This window comes from Stylophora pistillata, chromosome 5 (genome assembly GCF_964205215.1).
Source record: "Stylophora pistillata chromosome 5, jaStyPist1.2, whole genome shotgun sequence".
NCBI lineage: Eukaryota > Metazoa > Cnidaria > Anthozoa > Scleractinia > Pocilloporidae > Stylophora > Stylophora pistillata.
In genome coordinates, this window is record NC_142523.1 from 12957142 (window position 1) to 12982220 (window position 25079).

Sequence of the window (25079 nt, forward strand, 5' to 3'; positions counted from 1 at the left end):
AACGTCTGCGCTGCGGTTTGTAAGTTGTTCCCAATCACATGCAAAATTCTCCACCTGACTTTTTGGTAACACAGTAGCCAGCGGTCCACATTAAATTTGGAATAGATATCGCGGGATAAATAATGCGCCCCGGACTGCTGGGCTTCACAGGGCCACAGGCGGCGCGTTTATCCCTTGAGTGGTATTTTGGATGTGGAGGAATGAAGTGCCTGTCAACAGGTACATTCATCCGCTTCTGGTTGTGGATCGCAGAGCGTACGCTTGTATCCTCATCTCAAACTGACACCATCGGCCGCAGTTAAAAATTAAGCTTTTGTAGCACAGCGTTGGTGTTAACTTAAGTGGTACGAACGCTGTCCCTAGTGCTGGAGTATGTGGCCTTAGGGACAAGGTGGCCTTTGTCAAATTGCTGACCTGGGTATCTTACGTGGCTTCCTTGTCGCGTAATACCTAAGTTTAAAAAAAAAATTGATAATTAGGTTCATTTCTCAACAGAAGGCATCCGATTCAGTCAGAAGGAGAGAAAAGCATCAAAGTAGGACGGGAAGACATATATACCAACGCACGGTCAAAGACTCACAGACTGACCAACGTATAGAAGAGCTGACTGAGAGACAGTCGGACTGGTGGATGGTTAGAAAGGCAGACAATTTCGAGCTTTCATTTGTCGGAAAAATCTGGACAGGTCAGGAAACCGTGAAATCGCCTACCGTCTAGGTCTTTCTCGACATATGAACACTAGGCTAATAGGACAGCAGACGGACAGATGGACAAATGGAAAGACAGAAAAACGCTCAGACGGTAGACAGACCAATAGACAGGTAGATAGACGTACGCACGTATGACTTGGACGAATGGTGGAAAAAAAGACAGATAAAGACACTTAGAAAACAAACATTTTTGTGGGAAAATCACTTTGAAACTTGGGGGGATAGTAGTAATGAGGATTGAGAAACAGACTTGCTCATTGACAACAAGGCCGATATTGCCTTTTACATTTAAATTACTACTGAGACCAAATTTAGCATTTTCCAGATTTTATACTTTTTAGAATCTTTACCGGCTACTTACCACTCTCACGAAATTTGGAATAAAAATTCGAAGTGGAAGTCTGATTTTTAGACTTATTTTCCTCGATCTAATGTCCGTCATTACTCAAACTGCGAAATGACTGCCTGCTAGTCTATGACGTCATATTATTCAAAAACTTCTGGGCAGGCTCTTAAGCAAGAAATAGACGAAAATTGTTGTACTTGATTAGTTCTAGGAGAGTCTAATCGTCGTTCTCAGGCCGGAAATGGCACCCTAGAGTTGTGTTATGCAGGATTGAGCAATTAATCTATAATATGAATGCTGAAATATCGCTACACAAGCCAAAAGAAATAGTTACGAAAGCTAATGAATAGGCCTACTCTGGGGCATTAAGTTGCTGCAACTTTGGGCGATTTAAGGCGACTTAAGCCGACTCAAGCAAAATTGGCAAAAAAGAACATTGGGACTTTAGGCGATTTAAGGCGACTTAAGGCGACTTAAGGCAACCTAAGGCGACTTAAAGTGATTTTATTTTACTGAAGTGATAAATTCAAAGTTAGCAACAGTCTCTCCATAAGCCCTAAAAATATTTACAAAATCCCTTGCAATAAACACCATAGTCAATTTGGTTACTTTTGTGCGCTTATAAGTCACCGTAGTCTAAAATATCCAGATTTCAAACCAACTTAGCTGAAAATGATTAGACAGAATTACCACAACAGTTATTTTTAAATTATACAGTCAAAGCTATTGAATAAATAGCCAGGAAACCAATTGAACTTGAAATGTTTAGGCAGAATTACCACAACTACAGTTATTGTTAATTTATACAGTCAAAGCTAGTGGATAAATAGCCAGGAAAACATCTGCCCAACATAAAACAAACCTATCAAAAATATACACAGAGAGACAAACATTTTTAATTTAAGAAAAGAGACATGATTTACGTAAAACTATCGATGAATTTTCCACATAATTAGCTTGATTGTTGAATTATTTCACAAAGCCTCACAAATTATAAAACAATTGTTATCTTGGTAAACTTGTCTCCCATATTTTTGCCACTTGCATTGTCAATTTTGCCATAAAAGTTTGGCAACTCCTAAACCTACTAAAAATGTAAATATTTAACTATCTTGAGCCTTCGATAGTCTTTTTGTACATTTCATATTCGTCAGTTTGACGATAAGCGTACATTAACCACTTCTAAGCCAAGAAAAGCATTTTACGGCAAACATGGCCGCCAGAAATAGTTGATCACCTGACTTAAGTGAGAACAACGCGTACACGAACTTGCTAAAAAATGTACAGAAAAATAGTTAATTTACCTGTGCAACAAACAAAAATCATCAAAAAGATTTAAAAAAATTCACTCTGAAAGTTTAACTGCGCGACCACTTTAATGAAATGGAGGTACTTGGCGAGAGAAACCCTATAGTGTTGTCCCGCTCTAACTTCGAAGCATGGAAACTAGTTAGCAGCGCAAAGGTTGGTGGGATAATTACAATGGCGGCATAATTACAACTTTTAGCTTGGAGAATTTCGTGGTGACTTGTTAGTTTCTGGAAAGTTGTGATGTAACAATAAATTCTTTTAAACCTATTATCCTGCTACCAGGCTAAAAATAAAAATTGAATACTGGGAAGGTCCTGCTGATCCGATTAACAGTGGAGAAAGACCTTACCGTATGGTTCTGAGTATGGGATATTGGAGTATTTTGTCTAACTGAGGCAGGAACTATTCAAGTACAACAATTTCCGTCTATTTCTTGCTTAACAGCCTGTGCAAAAGTTTAAGGGATAATATGACGTCACAGACTAACGCGCGGTTATTTTGCAGCTTAAGTAATAACAGTTCGTAAAGCAGGCTTACAATCCTTTATGCCGCGTAAGTGTTCATCGTCTTGATCAACCTCAATTTCCAACTTCCATTGACTGAAGATCACACCGCCGCTTGGCTTTCTTGATTCATCACATTCTTTCGCGTACAAAAACTCTTCAGGAGGACTCCATAGTGAACTCTGTATTCTTTATCTTCTTCTTTTCTCGGCTATCGTCCTTTTCTTCTCTCCGGATATCGCAAGGTCAAAAGGTCATAGCCTTGTCACATCATATCTTCCACAAGTTCAGTCAGCCAGCCACGAGGGTAAGCCCTCGGGCAAATCCTTTATATACTTCTCGCAAGCCTGCTTTTATACATCTTGGTAAGGAACACTGGAACGATCACGAGAGTTTTCAATTTCAGGGTTACGCGAAAGCTGAGGTTGACGAAGCCGCCTTTAAATTTCGGTAGACGATAAGCTTTGTTATCATCGGCTCGCTTTTGAATTACAACACAGTAACGATGAGAAGGTTGAAAAAACCTGACCGAACAATCATGATTGCAACACCCATTTACCGTTAGTGAGGGAACTAAATGCTTTAAAAAACAAAAGATACTCACCCATAGAATACAGCCTCTTTGAGAAGTAAATTATCCGGAAAAAATACGATCTCTTTTCCTTTCCAAATCAGATTTAATGGGCAGGATCTTAAGGATATTACTTTAGTTGATGGCAATTCATATTCAAGAAACAAATAAGAGATGTTACTTCTTCTTGCTAAAATATTTGGCAGACCAGGAACCCTTTAAAATTAACGGTTTACTATCCACAATGTACACCTATAGTAAGATAGCTTAAACGGATTTTTTTAAAACAGCTTTTCACTATTGCAAACAGAGAAGCCCGACTTCCATTTTAATCAGAAAACATCAAAGGAGAGCAAAGAGGAAATTCTTAGAGTACTATTCGGGAATTTTGTTAGCAACGCCTCTGGGTTTTCTCCTCAAATCTCTAGTATCCATTATGGTATGCCTGAAGTTATTTTAAGACGTTTCTGGTACTTTTTTAGTGCTCCTACAGCAGATTCAATGCTAACGCTTTATTCAGACTCCGTCTTAGAAGCGGTTTTATAAACGTTCAAGATATAGTTATATTAGCATTCCATTGAGCCTTGAATCAGTTGTGATGACATTTGATGCTTTCTTGTGATTTCTACGCCTCTCCTTGATTTTTCCTTCCAAGTTACATCATCACTCTGGCATGCTTATAATGCGTTTACGCTGCTTTTTTCAAGGTACTCCTGGTACAGTCCGACTGTCTCTCAGTCAGCTCTTCTATGCGTTTGACCGTCTGTTGATACATATGTTTTCCCGTCTTACTTTGATGCGTTTCTGTCTTTCTGCCTGAATGATGCCTTCTGTTGAAAAATGAACCTAATTGGGAATTTCTTTAATAACCAGTTAAGCCCAGCAGTCCGGGGGCGCAGTATTTATCCCGCGATATCAATTCCAAATTCAATGTGGACCGCTGGCTACTGTGTGCTACCAAAAAGTCAGGTGGAGAATTTTGCAGTGATTGGGAACAACTGACAAACCGCAGCGGACGTTGACAAGGCAAATAGTCGTTACATATCTGGAAAGTACTTTATTGCAAGATTTTCTTTATCACGCCATTGTGGCAACTCCTGTTAGACTCTTTCCAGGAATCGGAACGGAATCTGCTCCAATAGGCAAAATAGCATTACAAACCTTCCACCGTCACGAGACTAAGGACGTTAAAATGTAATAACTTTGATGATAAGAAATTGCACCGACAATAGAAAAACGAATATAGAGCGACTATTTATTTGTCCAGAAATAACAATTGAAAAAAAATGAAGTAGTTCATTCACAGACAGCAAGACCGAACGGGATTAGGACTCGCTGTGTCGTATTTTGCCGGTTAATACACCTCCTCGCTGCTTTATCCCAGATGCGTTAAATGGGTCAAGCCACAATAAGCCAAAGTATTGAGAAATTTTCCGGCCTAACTTCTTTCTGTATTTAAACAGATATCTAGAATGCTTCAATAAAGTTTTATTTTCGCACAGTTTGAAATCATGAGCCGGGGATTACTGTGAAGAAGGCCAAATTTCACCCAAATGCGCAAGTTCGACAATTCACCGCTGTGTTAAGTCAATGACAATTGAAACTTCATGTACTTTTCAAACACTTTAATTCTTTACTTCTTGAAGCATTTTATCGTTTTATTCCTTTGATTTACGGGACTCGTCGCGAGGAATAGTATACCCAGGTCCACCACTACCTCTCAGAGCAAGACATCCAACGTAACGCCTATTGTTCTCGACATAAGTGATACATTTATACCCTTCCTCACAATCCGCGAAGTCACTTTCTCGGCTGTTGCAGACTAAAAAGAAAGGGAAAATAAAAGAGGCATTAGATGTAATTTAATAAGATTGCCGGGGATGGAAGTACAAAAAACGATTGGATTTATCTAGGCAGTCTTTTGGTCGTGTTATGTAACAGAATAACATCGTCTACGATACCTCGTCTTTCCCTTTCATCTCTAAAAATCTTTTGACCTTAATAGAAAAATAGGAAATAATTTAAAATTTAACATATTTATAACCATTGACATATTTTTTGGGAGCGAGCCGTCTTTTTCTGGTTTTTGGAAAAACCGGATCAGTTAGGTATCGGTCGCTCTTTTTAACATCACAAATAATAATTGAATGATCAGTCCCTTTTTTCCCAATAGCTTTTATCAAAGGATTTTTGTAAAATGATTCATGGGTGAGCTGCAATTTAAGAAAATGAAGAAAACATTAGACTTGAACACAGGCCTCAAAACTTGCGTAATTTCAAAGGGGAATATTTCAAACTTTGAGTTGATTGGCATTATGATGGAAAAAACCGGTGCCGGACGATTACATCCTCCTTGAAACTGTGTTACGGTCATAATACGACTCAAGCCATTAAAAAATATCGTTGCGCTGTTTTATCTTAAAGCTTTACAATAGAAAAATATCAACTAGTGGGAAAGAAGTGCAGAATTGAGTCTTCACACCGTGACAAAAGAGTCCAAAAAAAGGGAAAACTGAGTTAAAGGTTTTTAAAATAATCATTGTAATGGGTTTTTTATCTTAATGTTTTGTGAAGGTGTTTTTTTTTCTTTAATGCTGAGAACCTAGAGAAGTTATGAGGATAAGGGATCCATTTTAATGAAAACTATTTTGAATGTTAGCGATCATATTAACACAGCAAGAGGCGTAAATACGATTCAAAGGTACACATACCTGCGTCTTTGCCATCGATGATACAGACCAAGCAAGAAACAAGGCAAAAAACACCAGCAAGCTTCATCTTCTGTTTTCTCTTCTTAATGGGATTATTTTCTTCTTCTCGACCTTCTTGTGAAAAATAAAACAGAAGCTGTTTACGTTTGTTTAACACATAAGTCCCATAAATTTATATTCTCATATCACATGAATCATTGATTGAATTACAGGTCTATTAGGTGGTGCATTTTAGACCGTGAAGGCCCTTAAGACGTTTCTGGCACTTTTAGTGCTCCTACCGCAGATCACCGCCAACGCTTTATTCAGGTTCGGATTTGGAAGCGGTTTTGTAAACGTTCAGAGTATAGTTATTGTAGCAGTCCATTGAGACTTGAATCAGTTGTAATAACATTTCGTGGTTTCTTTGATTTTGACCCCTCTCCTTGATTTCTTCTTTCAAGTTACATCATCACTAAGGCATTCCTATAATGCGTTTACGCTAGCTGCTTTTTTCAAGGTACTCCTAGTACGCCTGAAGAAGTACAATTGCCACATGGGTCTGCTGCATGTGCAATTTTAAGGTGTTCGTACCGGTATTGTAATTACCCCTTGGGCTCCCCAATATTGATTACCGAAATCCCATCGTGGTTGCTTTACAATCCTTTGTAGATTTAAATAACATCGGATATACCAGAATGGATACTAGAGACTTGAGGAGGAAAGCGAGAAGTGTTGCTAACAAAATGCCCTGTTAGTACTCTAAGAATTTCCGCTTGGCTCGCCTCTCATGTTTTTTGTTTAAAATCATCAATGCAAGCCTCTCTGTTTGCAACAGTGAAAAGCTCTTTAAAAAAATCCGTTTCAGTTATCTTACTATAGGCATATATTGTGGATATTAAAACTTTAATTTTGAAGGGTTCCTGGCCTACCTAATATTTTAGTAAGTATAAGTAACATCTCTTTGTTTCCTAAATATAAACTGCTATCAACTACAGTAATATCCTTAAAATCCCGCCTATTAAAACTGATTTGGAAAAGAAAAGGGATCGTATATTTTCGGATTATTCACTACCCACAGAAGCTGTATTCTACGGGTGAATATCTTTTGTTATTTAAACGTCTAGTTCCTTTCCTAATGGTAAACTGGGTTGAGTGTAATAATTATTATGATAGTTAGGTCGGGTTTTTTTAACCTTCTCGTTGTTACTGTGTTGTAATTCAAATGAAATCATATCAAACTTATCGTTTACAGAAATTGAAGGGCAGCTTCGTTAATCTCAGCTTTCGCGCAACCCTGTAATTGAACATTCTTGTGATCTTTCCAGTGTTTCTTACAAGATTAAAGCAAAACGGGAAACGGCACCCAAGAGACATCATTATGGCATCCTTAATGAAAGTTTTCAAAGGGTCTTTAGAGGCATTTAGAAAACATTAAGTGATTATAATTAATTTCCCACTTAGCTTTTCAAAAGATCTCAAAGTGGTTTAACTTATGGCTTCCCACCCTTAGGCTGTAAGTTTTAACAATGCAAACCACTCTGCCATGATCACGGGACGTTGTGAAATATTCATGGTTATTATTGATGAATTTCAGATTAAGAGTATTCCAGATATCTGTAAGATGTAGTTTTCTGTTAATCATAGTCTTGTATAACCTATTCGAGGAACTACTTTGAATTGTTTTTCAGATGGAGGAACTTGACGAGTTATTAACCAATTCATCAATATCGAGGCTTACTTGTCAGTGCCACACGTGTTACCCATCGGATAAATTAAACAAAAAGCAGAGTTTTTTTTTTAATGAGTTAATTTATTTCGTTTATTTTTTTATTCTTCGTTATAACTTCTCATAGGGAATATTTCGTAATCGTTTGATGGGATTTTGTGTTTGGTCTAATCTAGGGACAAAATATCGCCTGAGGGTGGGGGATCGGACGATTTTAACTGTGTCGCAGTTAGAATTTTTTTTTATGGGGATCGGTTAAAATATGTCAATTCTTCATGCCTATCGGTTAACTCCATTAGATTATCCTTCATGTATTTCTCTTTTGATTGGCAGCGTCAGGCTTAGGCCTCAAAGTTCAGACACGAGAGCCGTCATATCGACACGAGGCAAATAAGTTCAGGTTGCAGGTTGTACGCAGCAGGAATGAGAGCTAGGAGAAAACGTCATACCACACGAATTGAAACAGACATGGAAGATATCGGCTTCTATGTAGAAGCGCCAATCGGAAGGAAGACACCTTTTTAAGGGCACGAATGTCAAGAACAGAAAAATCAACCATCATTAGGTGTTTGGTAGGATACAGAGGTTAATGCCTTCATCAGATATATATATTTTTAAAATGTTAAGAGCTTGTTCAAGTCGATAAGGTTATTAAGTAAATCGCACTACTCAAGGCTAAAAAGTAATGCAGTTTTTTTAAACTTCATATCTGAGTGGGGTTCCATTCTTGGTCAAAATGGTCACTGATGTGAAATAGTAAGGGTTTAAAAGTTGTGGCGAAGCATCCCCGCTCGAAGCACTCATTTCTGCTGTGTGCAGCCTGAACTTATTTGTTTTGTGTTCATATGACGGCCATTGTGTCAAAATTAATGGTTTAAAAAAAAAAAAAAAAAGGAAAAAAAAAAACTTTTTATAAGATTACACAATTACTGGTGAACCAGCAGTTTCCATTGTGGTCCTTGCAAACAAATGAAACAAATGGTCTAAATTGAACATAACATCATTAAGAGCATCATTAAAAACCCCAACCGGTCGAAGGTAAACCAATTGGCTCCTTACAAGCGTGGCCAAGGATCTGAATTCGCGGCTACCGTGAAACAGAACCAGTGGTTAGGGTGGGACTCGAACCCGGGAGCAGCGGATTGCAAGTCCGACACTCTAACCACTCGGCCACAATATCCAGAATGTACACCAACAGTAAGATAACTAAGAGATATTTTTTTAAAACAGCTTTCACCATCGGAACTTTGGAAACAGAGAAGCCTAAATATAATTTTAAACAAAGAACATCAAAGCTGGGCCAAGAGGAAATTCCAAGGCAATTTGTTGGCAACGCCTCTCAGTTTTCTCCCCAAATCTCTAATATCCATTACAACATGTCTGAGGTTATTTATGACGTTTCTGGTACTTTTAGCAGGTACTTTTTAACGCTTCTGGTACTACAACAGATCACTGCTAACGTTTTTATAAACGTTCAAAGTATAGTTATTTTATTATTCCATTGATATTTGAAACACTTGTGATAACATTTCATGCTTTCATGTGATTTCTACCCTTCTCCTTAGTTTTTCTTTTCAAGTTACATCATCACTCTGGCGTGCTCATAACACGTTTACGCTGTTTTTTTTAAGGTTCTTCTGGTACGCCAGAAGCAGAGCAATTGCCACATGGGTCTGCTGCACATGCGATTTTAAGGTGTTCGATAGGTAGCAGCTTTTCTGGTCCATACTCTTTCTCTTTCAGTTCAGCAATCTGGGTGAATATTTCTATTTTTCCTCGTGACTCTCGAAGCCCATTTATCAGATGTCTGCATAGCTTTTTTTTCTGAGAATATAAGCAACTATCCCATGGGGATATCATTTTCATGGGGATATCGTTTTCACCTTCAGGTGTTGGAATGAAAGGTCATGAGTTTCATTTTCATTGTTACGCAAAATCTGTAAACAACAATCTCAACACATCGTTATCTTAATCTTTTTAATTCAAATTTTTGGCAGTTGATTTGGCCTTACTGCTGTAATATGGTAAAATTTTAACCGCTAACTGTAAAAGTCATCACCCCACTGAGACCCTTAGGCAATATCCGGCCAAGCACTATCTACAAATGATGAGCTGAAAATACAAGCAAAAACTGTTTACAATAAAACTTCAACCTATTGAAAATTGGCAAGAGGGTCTCAATGAGGTTATAATTAAATGAGCTGTAAAACTGTTGGAAATGTAGCCTTCAGGCGCTAACATTGACAAATTTTGGTTAGGGTAGACCCTTGGGCAATACCCCCACCCCACCCCACGCAAAATCAAAAGTTAATGAGCTGAAAGTTGCTTGAGACCCGAAAGGACCCTCACGGTTTAAAATGCCCCACCTAATAGACAATGTAATTAAATCAATGATCCGTATGTTATAAGAATATAGATTTATGCCATTTTTTTCTGAAGAAACACAAACAGCTTTTCTTTTGCTTCTTTCATAGGAAGGTCGAGAAGAAGAAACTGCTTGCAGTAAGAAGAGAAAACAGACGATGAAGCTTGCTGGTGTTCTTTGTCTTGTTATCTGCTTGGTCTGTATCATCGGTGGCGAAGACGCAGGTATTTGTACCCTGGAATATTACTTACGCCTTGTCTTATCTTAATATAATCTCTAATATCCAAAAGAGTTTTCTTCTAAATGGATCCTTTAACCCCGTACTTTCTCTGGGTTCTCCGTATAAAAAAGCACCTTCACAAAACAATATGATAAAAAAAATCCTATTACAATGACTTTTTTAAAAAACTTAAACTTGATTTTATTTTTTGGACTCTTTCGTTATGGTGTTATGACTCAATCCTGCACTTCCTTCCTGTTAGTTAATATTTTTTATTTTAAAGCTTTAAGACAAAACAACGTAACAGTGGTTTGAGTCGTGTTATGACCATACAACTTTCAAGGAGGATGTACTCGTCCGGCACCGGTTTTTAGCCATCATAATGCCATCAAGCTCACACAATCCTTGAGCTCCATGTTAAAGTCTGATTTTTTCTGAAATTCCCTAAATTGCAAGTCACCTCCATGGCTACATGAGTCATTGTTAGAAATCATTTGATAATTCTAATGGGAGATAATTCTAAAGGGACTAGTGATTATCATGTTTTTATTTGTGGCCTAGTTAGGTGGGGGGGGGGGGCGAGGAGGATTGCATGGTTTTGAAGGGAAATAAAGGGGTATCAGTCGTCGTCAAAGGAGTTATAATGCAGGGGGGATTGTTTTTAGACTTCTACGCGTATTACACTTATTTATGTATCAAATTTGTTGATGTTTTATAAGAGCTAGAAAAAGAAAAATCCTATCCATGTGTAAATTTTCAAAAAAAAATTCCCCGTCTTAAACGTGCTCAATATGCTCTTTTGGATCATTCTAAGACCCTTGTTTTTCATGACTTCATCAAATCAGACATTCTTCAAGTTACAGTAATGCGCATGCTCACGTTTCGATTTCTTCCCACGTTCTAGTTGGTAAATACTATAAATACTGCGAATTGACTCCTCAGTTTAACCACGTCAGGAGAAGACGAAAGAGTCCAAGCTTAAACACATTTCTAGGCGTTTTTCGGTGAAAAAGGATGGCGGTAAGTGGAACGCGCCTCGCGATAAAAGTTTCGCCGCCGTGTTTGTTATGATTTTTTTTCCTCTTCTTTCAAATAGTCGCTCGCTTGCGCCATTCGTACCCACGCGCGCCGAAAAAATTTTATAGAGCCACCTTAAATTACGTGTAATGCCCTTTTGGTTTTCAATCAGTCTTTTAGTGTGCAACAGCCAAGAAAGTGACTCCGTAAATTGTCAAGATGAAGAATTATGTATCGTCGTGGTCGGAAGACCTGACGTTACATGTCTGTCATTGAGGGGAAAGAATAATGGACCTGGGTATACTATTCCTCGCGACAAGTTCCGTAAATCAAAGGAATAAAACACTTTAGGGCGACTTTTTGAATCGACCGAGTGAAAATCGAAAAATGTGGCACATAGTCGAAAAATTGAAAACCTTCATATTTTGTAGTGAACATGGAAACATGGTAAAGTTTTTTTTCTACAGACTTGCTCCTTTATCCTAGCAAATTCACGAAAACTGAAACGAGCGTCGGTATCGGTAAAATGGCGGAAATGAGTGCCTGAGTAGAGGAAAATAAACTTTGCTCATGAAAAGCGCAAAAGAATGCAAGATGGTACCAGTTTTATAAATCTGTAAAGGAAGGATAGAGGTATGGTTCAAGCCTAAATTAGGACCATTTCATTTAATTTGAAGCTCACAGAACGCTTTTGAAAATAACCAATATTTCACAAGTCAAATATTGCATTTCGTAGCAAATTTCAATTATCATTTTCCCCACGCAGTATAATTATCTCATAATCGGTCTAGGTTACGATTATGACAAATGGAAATAGTTTTATTTTTAAAGATATAAAAATTAGTTTAGGGCTTTTCATTTCTGCTCGGAAAAACCAAGCTGTTCTTTGTGAAAATCGCATCACTGGCATTTATGTCACGACATGATTTAATTAGGTACCTTGCGGTTAACTGCGTAATTCGAAGCACATTTAGAAGTTGGCACCGTGTTCGATCAGGAAACCAATACAATAAGCTAACCTTGTATAGCTAACGACCACAGATTGATTTTTTATCCCTGCTTTCCTTTTCAATTCTCATCCATTTTCCCAGAGCTTCATTGTGAAATTGAAAGTGTACTATTCAGTCATTTGTACTAGTAGGTCAAATGTTCTTTGCCAAAGACGTCGAAGACGGGAAGTAATCCGATACTACATGGAAGCATTTATGCCTTTAAATCTATCTTATCTTTTGTAATACTAAGAGTGTAAGCTGAGTACACCGGAATTCCAAATTCTCTGTCGAACATTGTTCCATAGTGGGTTCCATCTTCGTTATAATCTTTTTGACAGATTTCTTTTATGAAAAGGTTCGTTGGACTTTGCAAACCCTCTGGTGGAACACTTCCTACAAAGTTTTTGGTGAAGCATATATTCCCTTTACCACCGTAAACAGCTTTTCGGTTGTATTCAGTTATTCTGAAGACTTTTTTCACACTTTCGTCGCAGTTATCATGCAATATCCCACTGGTCACTTGAATTTTTATTGGTATACGCGCTCGCCTACAGGGTCTTGGGTATGCAAAGAAAACTGAAGTCAGTAGTGGGATGTTCCAAGATATTCTGCTAAAAGTGTAACATACCTATTTCATCTTAAACCAGAGTAGAAAAGTTAAGTGAGCAATTTAGCAAAGGACCCATGTATCAAACAGATATTGATGCTTAAAGAACTCGATGGAGAGTTTTAAGAGCGACTTTCCGGTAAATACCACGGATAGGTGTGCAAGATGGAAAAATCGAAATCTCCCAAACTTTGTCATATTAAAGCCCTTATGAAATTATTTTAGAAAATACAAGATTTAGTTTCTTGTGATTGATATTTTCCGAAAAAATCATTTTTATGAATTTTCACCTCCGAGAGGCCCCTAAACCACCGAAAAATGTGCATCCTCGCGTGGTGAATAGAAGCGAAATCAAATACCATGACTATTGCGATATAAGATGATTTTATGACCCTTCCTTTATATGAAAACGTTGTTGTTATTTCAAAAGATTTCAATGTGAATTACTAATGATTTTTCAAAATTACCCTCCAAAACAGTTTCATCGCGACTATCGATTTAGCCATTTTTCAACGACAAAAAAACCCTTCCTGCTACATGGCTTGTGCAAATGCTATTCCAGAGAAAGAACTATCCTTTTTCTTTCAATTTATAAAATAAAATTTTGGGGCAACTCAAACGGCAAGGTTTAAGAACTGAAAACATCAACGGTGCTTGCGTAAAATTTACAACTTTTAAACTTTTAAACAAAGTTTGGGAGATTTCGATTTTTCCATCTTGCACACCTATCCGTGGTATTTACAGAAAGTCGCTCTTAAGATGTCTTCCGTGTTCTATTTCTCTGTAGTGAAAAAAAAGTTAGTTGGGCACTCACTTTCAAAGTTCTCGATAACCAGTTTTTAATTGCCGCGTTACTTGTTATTCCAATCGATACTTGCTAGCATCCATGAAAAAACAAGTCAGGGGGAACAATTAAGGTCTTGAAAATAGTGAGATAGAACTCTGGCATGGTTTTATGGTTGGGTTTCAGGTGACGTCACAAGCTTTGCTGAAGTTAATGTCCGCCATGTTGGTGTCCCTCGGGTATCAAATTTATGAATAATTAGTCGATTTCTATAGTGAAGCCCTCTCTCTTATCGCCGTATTATTTCGCCAACTACATGAATATCCAGGAAGAAAAAAGCGATAAAAGTATCTGGCATTCATATTAAGGTATCCCAGTGCTCTCTGAGTATGCCGAAAGCTTAGAGAGTTGGAAGGAAAGATGTTTGCAAAAGATCTCGGTCATTGGGGTTGACCCTGCAAGCATACCAGCCGAGAAGTTCAGTCCAAAATGCTTGCCTCCTGTGGAAGCGTCGGACTTGCTGAGTTACCTCGTTCTTGAGACCAGCTTCTACACCAAGAAGCAGTTCAAGGCGTTCAAGAGTCTAGAGGCGTTAATCAAATGTTGTCGGGATTTGTAACCTCAGTTGTAGGCAAAGTAATCGCCGGCAAGTATGCCGTGAGAGCACGAGTTTGGCATTCACAGCATATGAATGATCCTTTAGTGAACATTTGGGTCATTTTCGAAAACGATGGGACTATTTTGTCAGCCCACTGCTTGGGATGCAAAGCTGGACTGGCTGAGTCATGCTCACATATCGCGAGTGTTTTATTTATGTTAGAGGCAACTACTAGAATTCATGGCAAGGTCGCAGGCTGTCACGAAAACTCAGACACCGAAAACTCAGGTCCCGCGAAGTGTTCTCCAAGCTTCCGAAGTGCTCCATAATTCGATAGTGCATAGCATAAAGCATGAACCAATTTTTTTATAATATAACCGGTGGAATAATGCAACAAGTCCGACGCGAAAGACGAACAACAATATCAAGAGTGATTCTTCAGTGAGGCGAGTCGTGACGGCGCTGATGCCGAGTCTTCTTTCGCGTTGTTTTTCTCTTTCTGCCTCATTTAAGAACTCTTGCCCAAGGGTCGCAAAATTGTCTTCGTTTTGGGACTGGTAGGCCGAGTCTCTGCTTGTATCCATTATCATCGCGAAATATTTAAGAGTTTAACAGAGCGACAACAAGGATCTGTGCGACGAAATACAAAAAGGTAAACAAACGTCCCTTTCGGCTCGTCAAAATCATGCCACATTTTAATACTTTGGTGTTGGAGCGAGTGCATTTGATCCCGTTAACTGTGAATGAAAAGTTCAAAATTAACGGGAAAAATGGAGGAAGTCTAAGTTAAATGAAGTCTTGTGTCACTCTAAAATGTTTTAATACTCAGCCATCGGACGATTTTGCGAAACGTGCAACTTGCGGCCTTGCTTTTGCTGCTTCATTTGGATGAAGACCCAAAAGGTCAAAATACACGAGGGATTACCAGGAGTGATCATGAGTCGAGTTTATCTCTTGAATTTTCGAGGAGTCTGAGTTTTCGGGGTGTGAGTTTTCGTGACACCCCAAACTTACTTGCACTCAGGTAAAATGCTCATGGATTTTGCCGACATAGGTCAATGAAGTGCCGTATGCGAGAGCTAAAGACATTGATTTCTCATCGGCTAAGAAGCTCAAAGAAAAGCTCGACCAAAAAATCGAGGATCTACAACAGCCGCAAGCCTCGAACAATACAACAAATTCTAGTTCCTCCTGTTCTTCCCCTTGATTTGTGATGATCTTAGGTATAGCGCATTAGATCATACATATAATGAAGTTTGCACTATAGAAATAATAAAATTATTAAATTATTATACCAAAAAATCCTTAGTCTTCACGCCTTCCACTTTTGCTCGAACAGCCAACAATAATGCATAAAACCATCCCTTCTTTCTCACATGAACGCTTCCTTAGATACGGTTTGTTTACGCTCGAGGGACACCAAGATGGCGGATAGTAACCGTTGCTAAGGTATTGGTCACGTGGGTGAAACCCAAGGATACGAGAATTATTCAACCGATCAGAAAGTTTCTAAGCTGTTAAAAATATATCTTTGCCGTTATCTTTGCCTTCTTACAAGTTTGATTTTTTTCTTCATTCTCTTTAATTCCTACTTAAGATTTTTATCTTTTTTAATCCTGTGGAAGTTCAATTTTGATTTTTTATTATATATAGAGATAATTTTACTCCATAAATTTATTTTTATTAGGTACTTTTACAGCGCACAACAGTGCTCTCTAGTGTCTCCTTCTATTAATAAAGCTGTTACTCATCACTTACTAATCAGGGGTAAAAATAAATCAATTCATTTCAAGGCAGTTTGGGGAGATATTCACACCTGTGCAGCGAGGCTGAGAGAATGATTCAGAAAATTCTAATAATCTGGAGGGCACTAATATTGCTATTGAGCAAAGGACGTAGTGACTGTTGAAAAATGGCGGTTTATCTTGTAACAAGGTAGCAAGGCGTAGTTCGCAGGGGATAGCTTATAGAAATGCTAGCAAAAAAAAAAATCGATCCATTAACAATAAAAGTAAACTCCTCGACATTCTTATTGTAAGGAATAGACAACTTTTTTGAGAGACATGCTTATGCCATCTTCAATCAATGAGTAACAGAACGTGAGTAATTGTACAACAGTCAAGTAGATGAATAAAATATTTACAGTATGATGTAATTCAAAAGCGGGTACTAATTAGAACGTGACACCAAACATCAAAGGTGTGAACCAAAACGTTAGAAAGCTGTTATAATGCTGTAAGTGTTTGTTAAGTTCAGGTTTGACCTTTTTTTTTATAAAAAGCTTCTTTGAGTTTTAAGTCAATTGAGTTGTTAGCAGAATCCAGAATACTAAAGCAAGAAAGGGAGTATTTGTTCAGTCTTACAAGAAGGAGATGCGTTGAAATGCTTAAAGATATGAGTTTTTATCGCTTTCCGTGTGCTCCTTTATCCTAGCCGAGAAGTGGCGACTAGTTTCGCAAATATAACGGGAATTACATCCCGCACAAGAAAATTGATAAACTACCATGGATCTTAGAGCGTCAGGAGTACGATCTTTAACACTCATAAATGCTTACAATTTTGAAATATATCAGCTACATCTCTTACCCTTTTTCGGGATCTGCTGCTACGGCTAACCATTTACGAGAATGGATCGGAACGCTTTTAGTCCATACATCAGTAGTAGGTGTAGAATCTTTACAAGAAATGGCTCCATCTTAGCATCAGTGTCAAAGAGTGAGGAATAGGATTTCGCAAAGCGTCGAAAACAAATTGGAAATACGGGGCTTTAAACAAGGCCTACTTTGGGACCTTAAGTTGCTTTAGGTCGCCTAAAGTCGCCTTAAGTCACCTTAAGTCGCTTTAAGTCACCTTAAGTTGCCTTAAGTTTCATTGAGTCACTTTTGGTGACGCAATGTTATAAGAATTCCATTCTTATCCCAATGGACCCCATTCGCACCATTTTAATCCTAAGCATGAGAGGAAGAAGCATGGTGGCTGAATGGATAGTGCACCGGACTCGAAATTAGTCCAGTTTTGATGTCTAGTGTTGGAACATTGCATTCTGTTCTCGGGCAAGATACTGTAAGCTCAAAGTGCCTCACCTTTTCTAGGTGTAAATATGGGTACAGGTTGGCAGGGGGGAGATAACCCTACAATGGACTATGAGTTTAATTATTGTTATTGTGAGGTGCGCAGTGGCTTCCATATATATAGAAACTGCATGTGAAAATAGTCATGCACCTTTCTAGCCCCTATGCTGGCATGGGTAATTCCTACATGAAAGCAATACTAATGTAGGGTTATGATAATGTATACTCTGCCATTTTCTTTCAAAAACAGCTATCTGTTTAAAAAAAATTTGTCTTGTATTTCATAATGAAAAGGTTGATAAAAGGGTGGACCCTGTGTAATATCATCAGGATATAATAATTATTGAATCACATAAAATCTACGGTATCAGATCATCAAGCTAAACCGATAGAAAGGTATTCTGGAGAAAGGCTCAATTCTTGCCACTCACTTATACCTTGAGCAGTATAAATAACATTATTAAAGGTCAACTAAACGGAACTGAAGCTAAATTTTATGCACTTATCTTACCCAGAGTAAATTAAAGAATGAAAAAAAGTGGGCCATTTCTCCAGCATAAACCCATCAATCTGTACTAGCTATTTCCCACATGTTATTCGACCAACGCAAAACATCTGAACTTTCTAACTCGACGAACCTACTAAAGGTGTAAATATTTATCTATCTTGAGACTTTGATTGTCTTTTTGTACATTTCACATTCGTCAGTTTGATGATAAACGTACATTAACCACTTCTAAGCCAAGAAAAGTCTTTTACAGCAATCATGGCCGCCAGAAATATTTGATCGCGTAACTTAAGTTTTGTCCCGTGACCAAAATGCATGTGAGAACAACACGCACGTGAACTTGCTGAAAAGTGTACAGAGTAATAATTAATCTGTGCAAAAAAACAAAATCTTAAAAAAGCTTTTAAAAAATTCACTCTGAAAGTACAACTGGGCGACCGCTTCAATGAAATGGACGTACTTGGCGAGAGAAACCCCATAGTGTTCTCCGGGTCCTAACTTGGAAGCATGGAAACTAGTTAGCGGCGCAAAGGCCGCTGGGAGAATTAAATGGCGGAGACTTTAGAGACAGCTTTCAGCTCGGAGAGTTTCGTCGGGACTCGTTAGTGTCTGGACAATGGACAGTTGTAAGGTAACAATGAATGCCTTTAAACCTGTAATACTGCCACCAGGCTAAAAATGACATTTGTTACCAAAGGGAATAAATTGATTTATGCAGCCTGCGCAGCGTTTGACATTATCCCGGTTTGGTTACATCCGGGACTTACAATGGCAGATACTTAAACATCCAAACACGTGATTTCGGGCCTCTTTTAGTTAAGCTTCACTGCAGGGCAAACATATTACGGAGGACCGAGGGGCTTTTAGAAAGAATCCACCTTATCTCCTTTCAGAAGGACTTCAAGAGAGGTGTCCTTTTCATCGTTCAATTAAGTAGGTTGTGTTTACTTGAATTTAGTGCAGTTTATCGCTATAACAAGTCATACAGGCTAATCACATGGCTGCGGGCGAACACCATGTGTACGCATCTAAGATTAGTCTTTCGTTAGTATTTAGATTGTAGGAATAGCGATCCAAACATCACTTGGAAGGCTTCACTTAGACTTGTGCGCCGGTTTTTTCTTTTGGTAGTGTTTCTCGGACAGGGCGGCTTAGAGCAGATAAAACAATCTAGTACGATCCTGAAAACATTCACAGCACCACCTTCATTTTAACTACCTTAGCTGAGATCGGGCGACTTGACTCAGAATAATACAAGCTACCCACGAGTTAGCGAGCTATCTGCTCTCGCTTCACCTTGTCTCGGACGTTAAGACTTAAATCGTATTTTGAAGCTGTACGGAGTCCTGTCCTAAGAAGTATAAAAGAAAACATTAAGCATAACCAAGCAGGCTGAACTCAATAGTCCCCTGAGGGAAACATTCCACTGTGCGGCTCTAGGCAAATTATAGTTGATGCCAACTACTAGCCTTAAACGCGCTCGTTGTAGTACTTTCAATCGGCATGACGTAATATCAGTCAGCTATTTGTGTTGCTGACCGGGACAGCCACAGTGCAATCATTACTATCTGATTTCCCCAGTTGTTGTTACTTTTGTTTGGCCAGGTGTCACCTCCCTGGCTGTGTATGGAAGGGATGTACAGTTCTGGCTTTGTCAGCATGGGTCATAATACTTACTCGGCGGGAGTGTTATTACTCTGTGCCATTCATGTACCATTTGTGCTGTTGCATCTCTTGTATGCCTATAACTGCCTTGTGGTGTTATAGATTTTGTGCCAGATTGTTTTATACTGTCATCTCTCTTCCTTTTATTTTATTTAATGATTTATTTAATGTTTGTTTTCCTTTGGCCTTTTTTAAGGTCAAAAGATAACATACCTCCCAGTCTTCTCCCACAGCCACATCCTCCAAGGGGAATGGTGTCACAGATGCGCCAGCCCTCGGTGCCCCTCCTCAAGGTGCGAATCTGTCGACGCCTGTTATCCAAGCCGCTGTGAGTCAAGTCCAGGAACAACTTTCAGGTTACTCAGTTATTCCAACTTCTCCAAATATCTTCTTCGTCTCAACAATGAATTTAGTGACTGTGGGGCTTTGATCACCAACCTTATTTTAGATAACAAGTATCAAGTCATTTTAAAGAATGACAATGGCTCTACTCCATCACTGGCATTAGAGCCTGTTGCTAAATCCAAAAAGCTTCCAAATATTTATTTGTGGACGAGCAGTTTTCTTATCTATTTTGGGGGGTGTATACCAGCCACGGTTTCCTTCAGAGGCCCCCACCCTCATAAAGAATAGAGAGATCGTACAAGATTTGGCAAACCGGGGGGCATGATCGACACTTTTATGACGACAATTTTTGTTATTTGCGGCAGAATCAGCCGTCTGCTTTCCCATGGGGTACTATCCATTGGGAATTGTGGATGCCATCCTAACAATCAGTATCTCGGAAGCTGAATCACCCTGTAAAATCTACCAGGTCCCGCCTTTCGGAATCCAGTTCTGTTCCCAAGGGTTATTGCTTTAAATTCCCTATGGGCAGTGACTGTTGAGGCTGTGCCTCTAAATATTCCTGTCCTAAGTGTTAAACTGCACATCGCAAGTGTGTTTGTAACCTCATGGCCAATCAAAACAGACAACAAGACAGAGCCTTCATGCCCAATCCCCCATTACCAAATCCTCCTCTCCCAACACCAGTGAAATTTGAGAGGTTGTTGAATCGATTGTCCAGGTATCCCCATTTAACTGTGCTTTTTCTTTTGTCTGGATTTACAAAATGGTTCCCCTTACATTTTGATTTGTTGACGGCTTTTCGTATCAAAATGCTTTTCGTATCAAAATGCTTTTCGTATCATACCAATCCAACCAGATGATTATGGACATCTTGGGTATGCAGTGACGTGACCCACCCCCTTTTACTTTGATTGCTGTATGCTTATGGGTTGTGCAAGCTCATGTAGGACATTTGAAATTTTTAGCACTGCAGTTGAATGGGTTACCCATCGTAAGCAAAAAATGATAGATCATATCATTCATCTGTTGGATGATTTTCTAATTATTGCCCCAGAAAAGCACCTTTGTCAGACTCAGCTAGATTTGTTTATTGGTCTTGGTACAGATGTTGGCATTCCCATAGCACCCGAGAAACCCTGCGGTCCTCTTACTACGTTATTTTGTGAAGGCAGTGAACTAGACTGTGTTGCAGGAGGCTCGTTTGCTAAAAAAATACGTAAATGTTCTTCTTTGATTTTAGAATTTTGCATAGGAAGAAGGTCACCCTGTGGGAGATACAATCTTTAACGTGCCTTATAAATTTTGCTTGTCCCCATCGTTTAGGTTCTCTGCCTGACCCTACTAAATCTAAAATGATCAAACTCGCATTGCGGGTTAAAGTAAAATGAACCCTTCGAGGGACACTCGGTTACCCATTACTTTACCCATACTCTAAAATATCATCTTGGCCTGCGAACACACAAAATCATTCCCGTATAGCAACTCGGGCAATGCATGCTGTTGCTTTCTTTGCGGCCCTTAGGGTTGATGAACTTACTCATCGGGGCTGTCAACGTGGTCAAAATATCATCAATATCAGTGAAATTGCCTTCATGAAAACGAGGGAGGGTACTGTCACCGCATTAAAGATTGTGTTAAGGAACTACAAGCATTGTGACTCTGCAAACCCAGTAGATCTTTTCCTTTATCGAGCGACACCAATTTGCCTGGTCTATCTTGTGTCAGAGTACATAACTATTTGGGGAAAATTTCCAGGAACTCTTTTCTGTTGGCCAGATGCCTCCCCAATATCTCGATCTTTCTTTGTGACCGCATTAAAGGAAGATCTTCAGTTTTGTGACCTGGATAATTTGCACTGTAACCCTCGTAGCTTTTGGCTCGATGCTGCTTCCTGGGAAGCAGCGAAAGGCATGTCGGACACACAGATCAGGGATTTTAGACGCTGGAAATCTGATGCATTTCTGCGATATACACGAACCTCCACAATGGGTTCTCTGTCAGCCTTCCATGCGTAAGTCAGTACCGTTTGCCTATGCTTGCAAGGGGGATACCATACAGACATAGTAGACTTTCCCAAAAATGGCACAGATCTGGTGTGCAGGGGCCACTGGTATCTGTGTTGTGTTTGTCTTTGCATTACAGTGAATGTGGTATATTAGAGTATGAACCACCTCTTAGATTTACTTATAGTAAATCTCCTGAGTATAGTACATTCGTATATTGCTTTATTCAACCATGTGTGCGGGGGCCACTTGGTAAATGGTTTCAGCAAATATAGTTCATTACCATGCGGAGCTCCACAGTATATTATCGGTGTTCACCGGAAGATATTAGGTAGGGCCTACTTAGGAGCATTTGTGCAGGGGCCAACTGTTTCCTAAAATGGCAAACGTCCTGGGCATAAATTGAATTTGTAATCATACAGTAAGCCGCTGTAAATTAGGAAGGGCTGCTGAGAAGGGGCCAGAAGTTTAGCCTTTTTGGATAGATTTATTTGGTAGTGCCTCCGATCCACTTCTCTAGCCTGTCGGTAGGTTAGGTTCATAAAGTGATTTAGTTACCGGTTTGTCAATTCATTCTAAGATGACCTGCTTGAGGGGCGGTTGTGCAAGGGCCGACAGTTTCAGCGGCATGATCATAATTTCATTAGTATTACGATGACATTGGATACTAGCTTTTAGTCTATCAATCCCGCCATTGGCACTAGACTGGTTTACTTGCCAGTTGAAAACGCTTTGTTTTCTTAAAGTAGTTACTTGTTCAGACACTGTGCGTTGCTTGGGCTTCGGGTGGGGCGGCCCTGTCTCTTGGGTCGATCAGGGCTTTGGCGTGCTTGCCCTCACCTTTGCTGGGATCAGGTTTCTATTTCCGGTTTTACTGTAACTTGATTTGGTATTAAAAATAAACGGCCACTCAACAGAGTAGCCAAATTACTGCAAATAAAGCTAAAGGTTGTCCCAGCAAACCGAGCTCAACCCTAGCTATGCACAGTGTACAGCACTTGATTATCGGCAAGCGAGCAAGAGGCACAGATAAAACTTGAATGCTTGGAAGGTTCCGCAGATCCGATCAACAGTGGAGAAAAACCTTAGCATATGGTTCTCAGTATGGTTTTTTGGAGTGTTTTGTGTAACTGAGGCAGGAGAACAACAAATTGGTTGGATCCCTGAAAAAAACCGACTAATTTTCGATGCTGTTGGAAAGGCATTCGGGTTGCCAAACTTTCATGCCAAAATTGACAGTGCAAGTTGCAAAAATACGGGAGACAAGTTTACCGAGATAAAAATTTTTTATCTCGGTAATTTTTATAATCATGTGGAAAATTTATTGATAGCTTTATGTAAATCATGTCTCTTTCCTTAAATTAAAAATGTGTGTCTTTAATTGTGCATAATTTTGATAGGTTTGTTTTATGTTGGGCAGATAACCCATGATGTTTTTCTGGATATTAATTCACTAGCTTTGATTGTATAGTCTAACACGCGTACAATAACTGTTGTGGTAATTCTGCCTAAACATTTTGAGCTCAACTGGTGTCCTGGCTATTTATTCACTAGCTTTGACTTTATAATTTAACAATAACTTTTGTGGTAATTCTGTCTAATTATTTTTAGCTAAATAGGTTTGAAATCTGGATATTTTAGAGTATGGTGACTCATGAGCATACAAAAGTAATCAAATTGACTATGGTGTTTATTGCAAGATATTTTGTAAATATTTTTAAGGTTTGTGGAGAGACTGTTGCTAACTTTGATTTCATCGCTTCAGTCAAATAAAATGCCTTTAAGTCGCCTTTAAGTGCCTATCACATGCATATTTTTTTCTCGGTTTTTCTTAGTTTGATGCATATCAAAAACGAATTTAACCATTAATCGGGGTGGAAATGTCTTTAAATCCCGTTTTTTGTTCAAAACACGCGCTATCTGCGAACGAAATTGTCCCCTCTTCCACGCGGCCAGAACGTCACGTGATTATCTTTCGTGAAATCAAATTGTGTACAGCCATCGAAACCAAAATGGGTGACAGTGCGACAATAAGAGTGATTCTATAATGTACAGAATCAGCAGAGTGACACCCGCCCAAATGAATGATTGACTCGCCTCTCACCTCCACACGTTCCGCAACTTTGTGTTTTGTGTATGCACACTTACGTCACCAAGGCCGTGAACTGGGTACCAGACCCCGAGACAATTTTCACTACAAAATAGTACTTTTTAGAACGCAAAAATTCAGGTTTCAAAACGTTTCCGCCGGATTTAAGGTTAGAATCATTTTTTATATGCATCAAGCTAAGAAAAACCGAGAAAAAATTCATGTCAAGTCGCCTTAAGTTTCTTCAATCGCCTAAAGTCGCATTGTTTTTTTCTGCCAATTTCGCCTTAAGTCGCCTTTATTCACAGAACAACACAGCGCAGCAGTTTGTCAAGTTCCAATTACAGGCTTTAACAAGCTTTTCTTGCAAAATTGTCACGTTTATAAGGTCCAGGATTTCATGGGCCAAAATTCGGCCGGATTTCATTAATCACATTACTTAAAGATACTGGTTTTTGTACGCAAAAAGTGCACTTTTATGTAATGGAATTATTATGTAAGATTTGCGATTCTTCGTGATAATTTTGGCGATTTGACAATTTGACAGCTTTAGTCTTGTTCATCCAATCAAATTAGGTTGCCCATTCTAACAAGGATTCTGATTAGCTTATTGTAAGTGTGCTCTGTCAGGGGAATCCTTGTTTACAATATTTGCCTCATTAGCCTAAGCAATTCAGTTTCTGATGGAGCTAAAAATAAATCAGTTCTGAATATCAAAAGGTCAAAGTACGATTTACTCGGCCAATGAATACGAGCCTAATGCATTGAATACTTTTTGTGCAACACGGGTTTAAAAAGTCAAAATTTTACATAGAATGTATGAGCTCATTAGCGCTTTTGCCACCCAGAAATTTTGCAGTTTTTGATGGACTATATCTCCTTGAATATTACACCCAAAGAGCTAAAAATGTCACCATGTACTGAGGTTTTCTAGCTCTTTAGCTGCCTGAAG

At 38.9% G+C, this 25079-nt stretch overlaps 1 protein-coding gene and 1 long non-coding RNA gene across 2 annotated transcripts in view; one reads left to right on the forward strand and one right to left on the reverse strand.

The window, feature by feature from the left end:
• Window positions 1-5051: 5051 nt before the first annotated feature.
• Window positions 5052-6311, reverse strand: LOC148730352 (uncharacterized). Its single transcript, XR_016000903.1, has 3 exons — window positions 6153-6311; window positions 5403-5438; window positions 5052-5263 (listed from the first exon to the last, which is right to left on the reverse strand). It is a non-coding gene; the product is annotated as an uncharacterized LOC148730352 (long non-coding RNA).
• Window positions 6312-9236: 2925 nt separating this feature from the next.
• Window positions 9237-25079, forward strand: part of LOC148730353 (uncharacterized) — a 29092-nt gene continuing 13249 nt past the window's right edge. Inside the window, exons 1-3 of the mRNA XM_088761778.1 lie at window positions 9237-9277; window positions 9492-9555; window positions 10335-10449. Coding sequence (XP_088617904.1) covers window positions 9237-9277; window positions 9492-9555; window positions 10335-10449 — 220 coding nt within the window. The remainder of the gene's footprint in view (window positions 9278-9491; window positions 9556-10334; window positions 10450-25079) is intronic.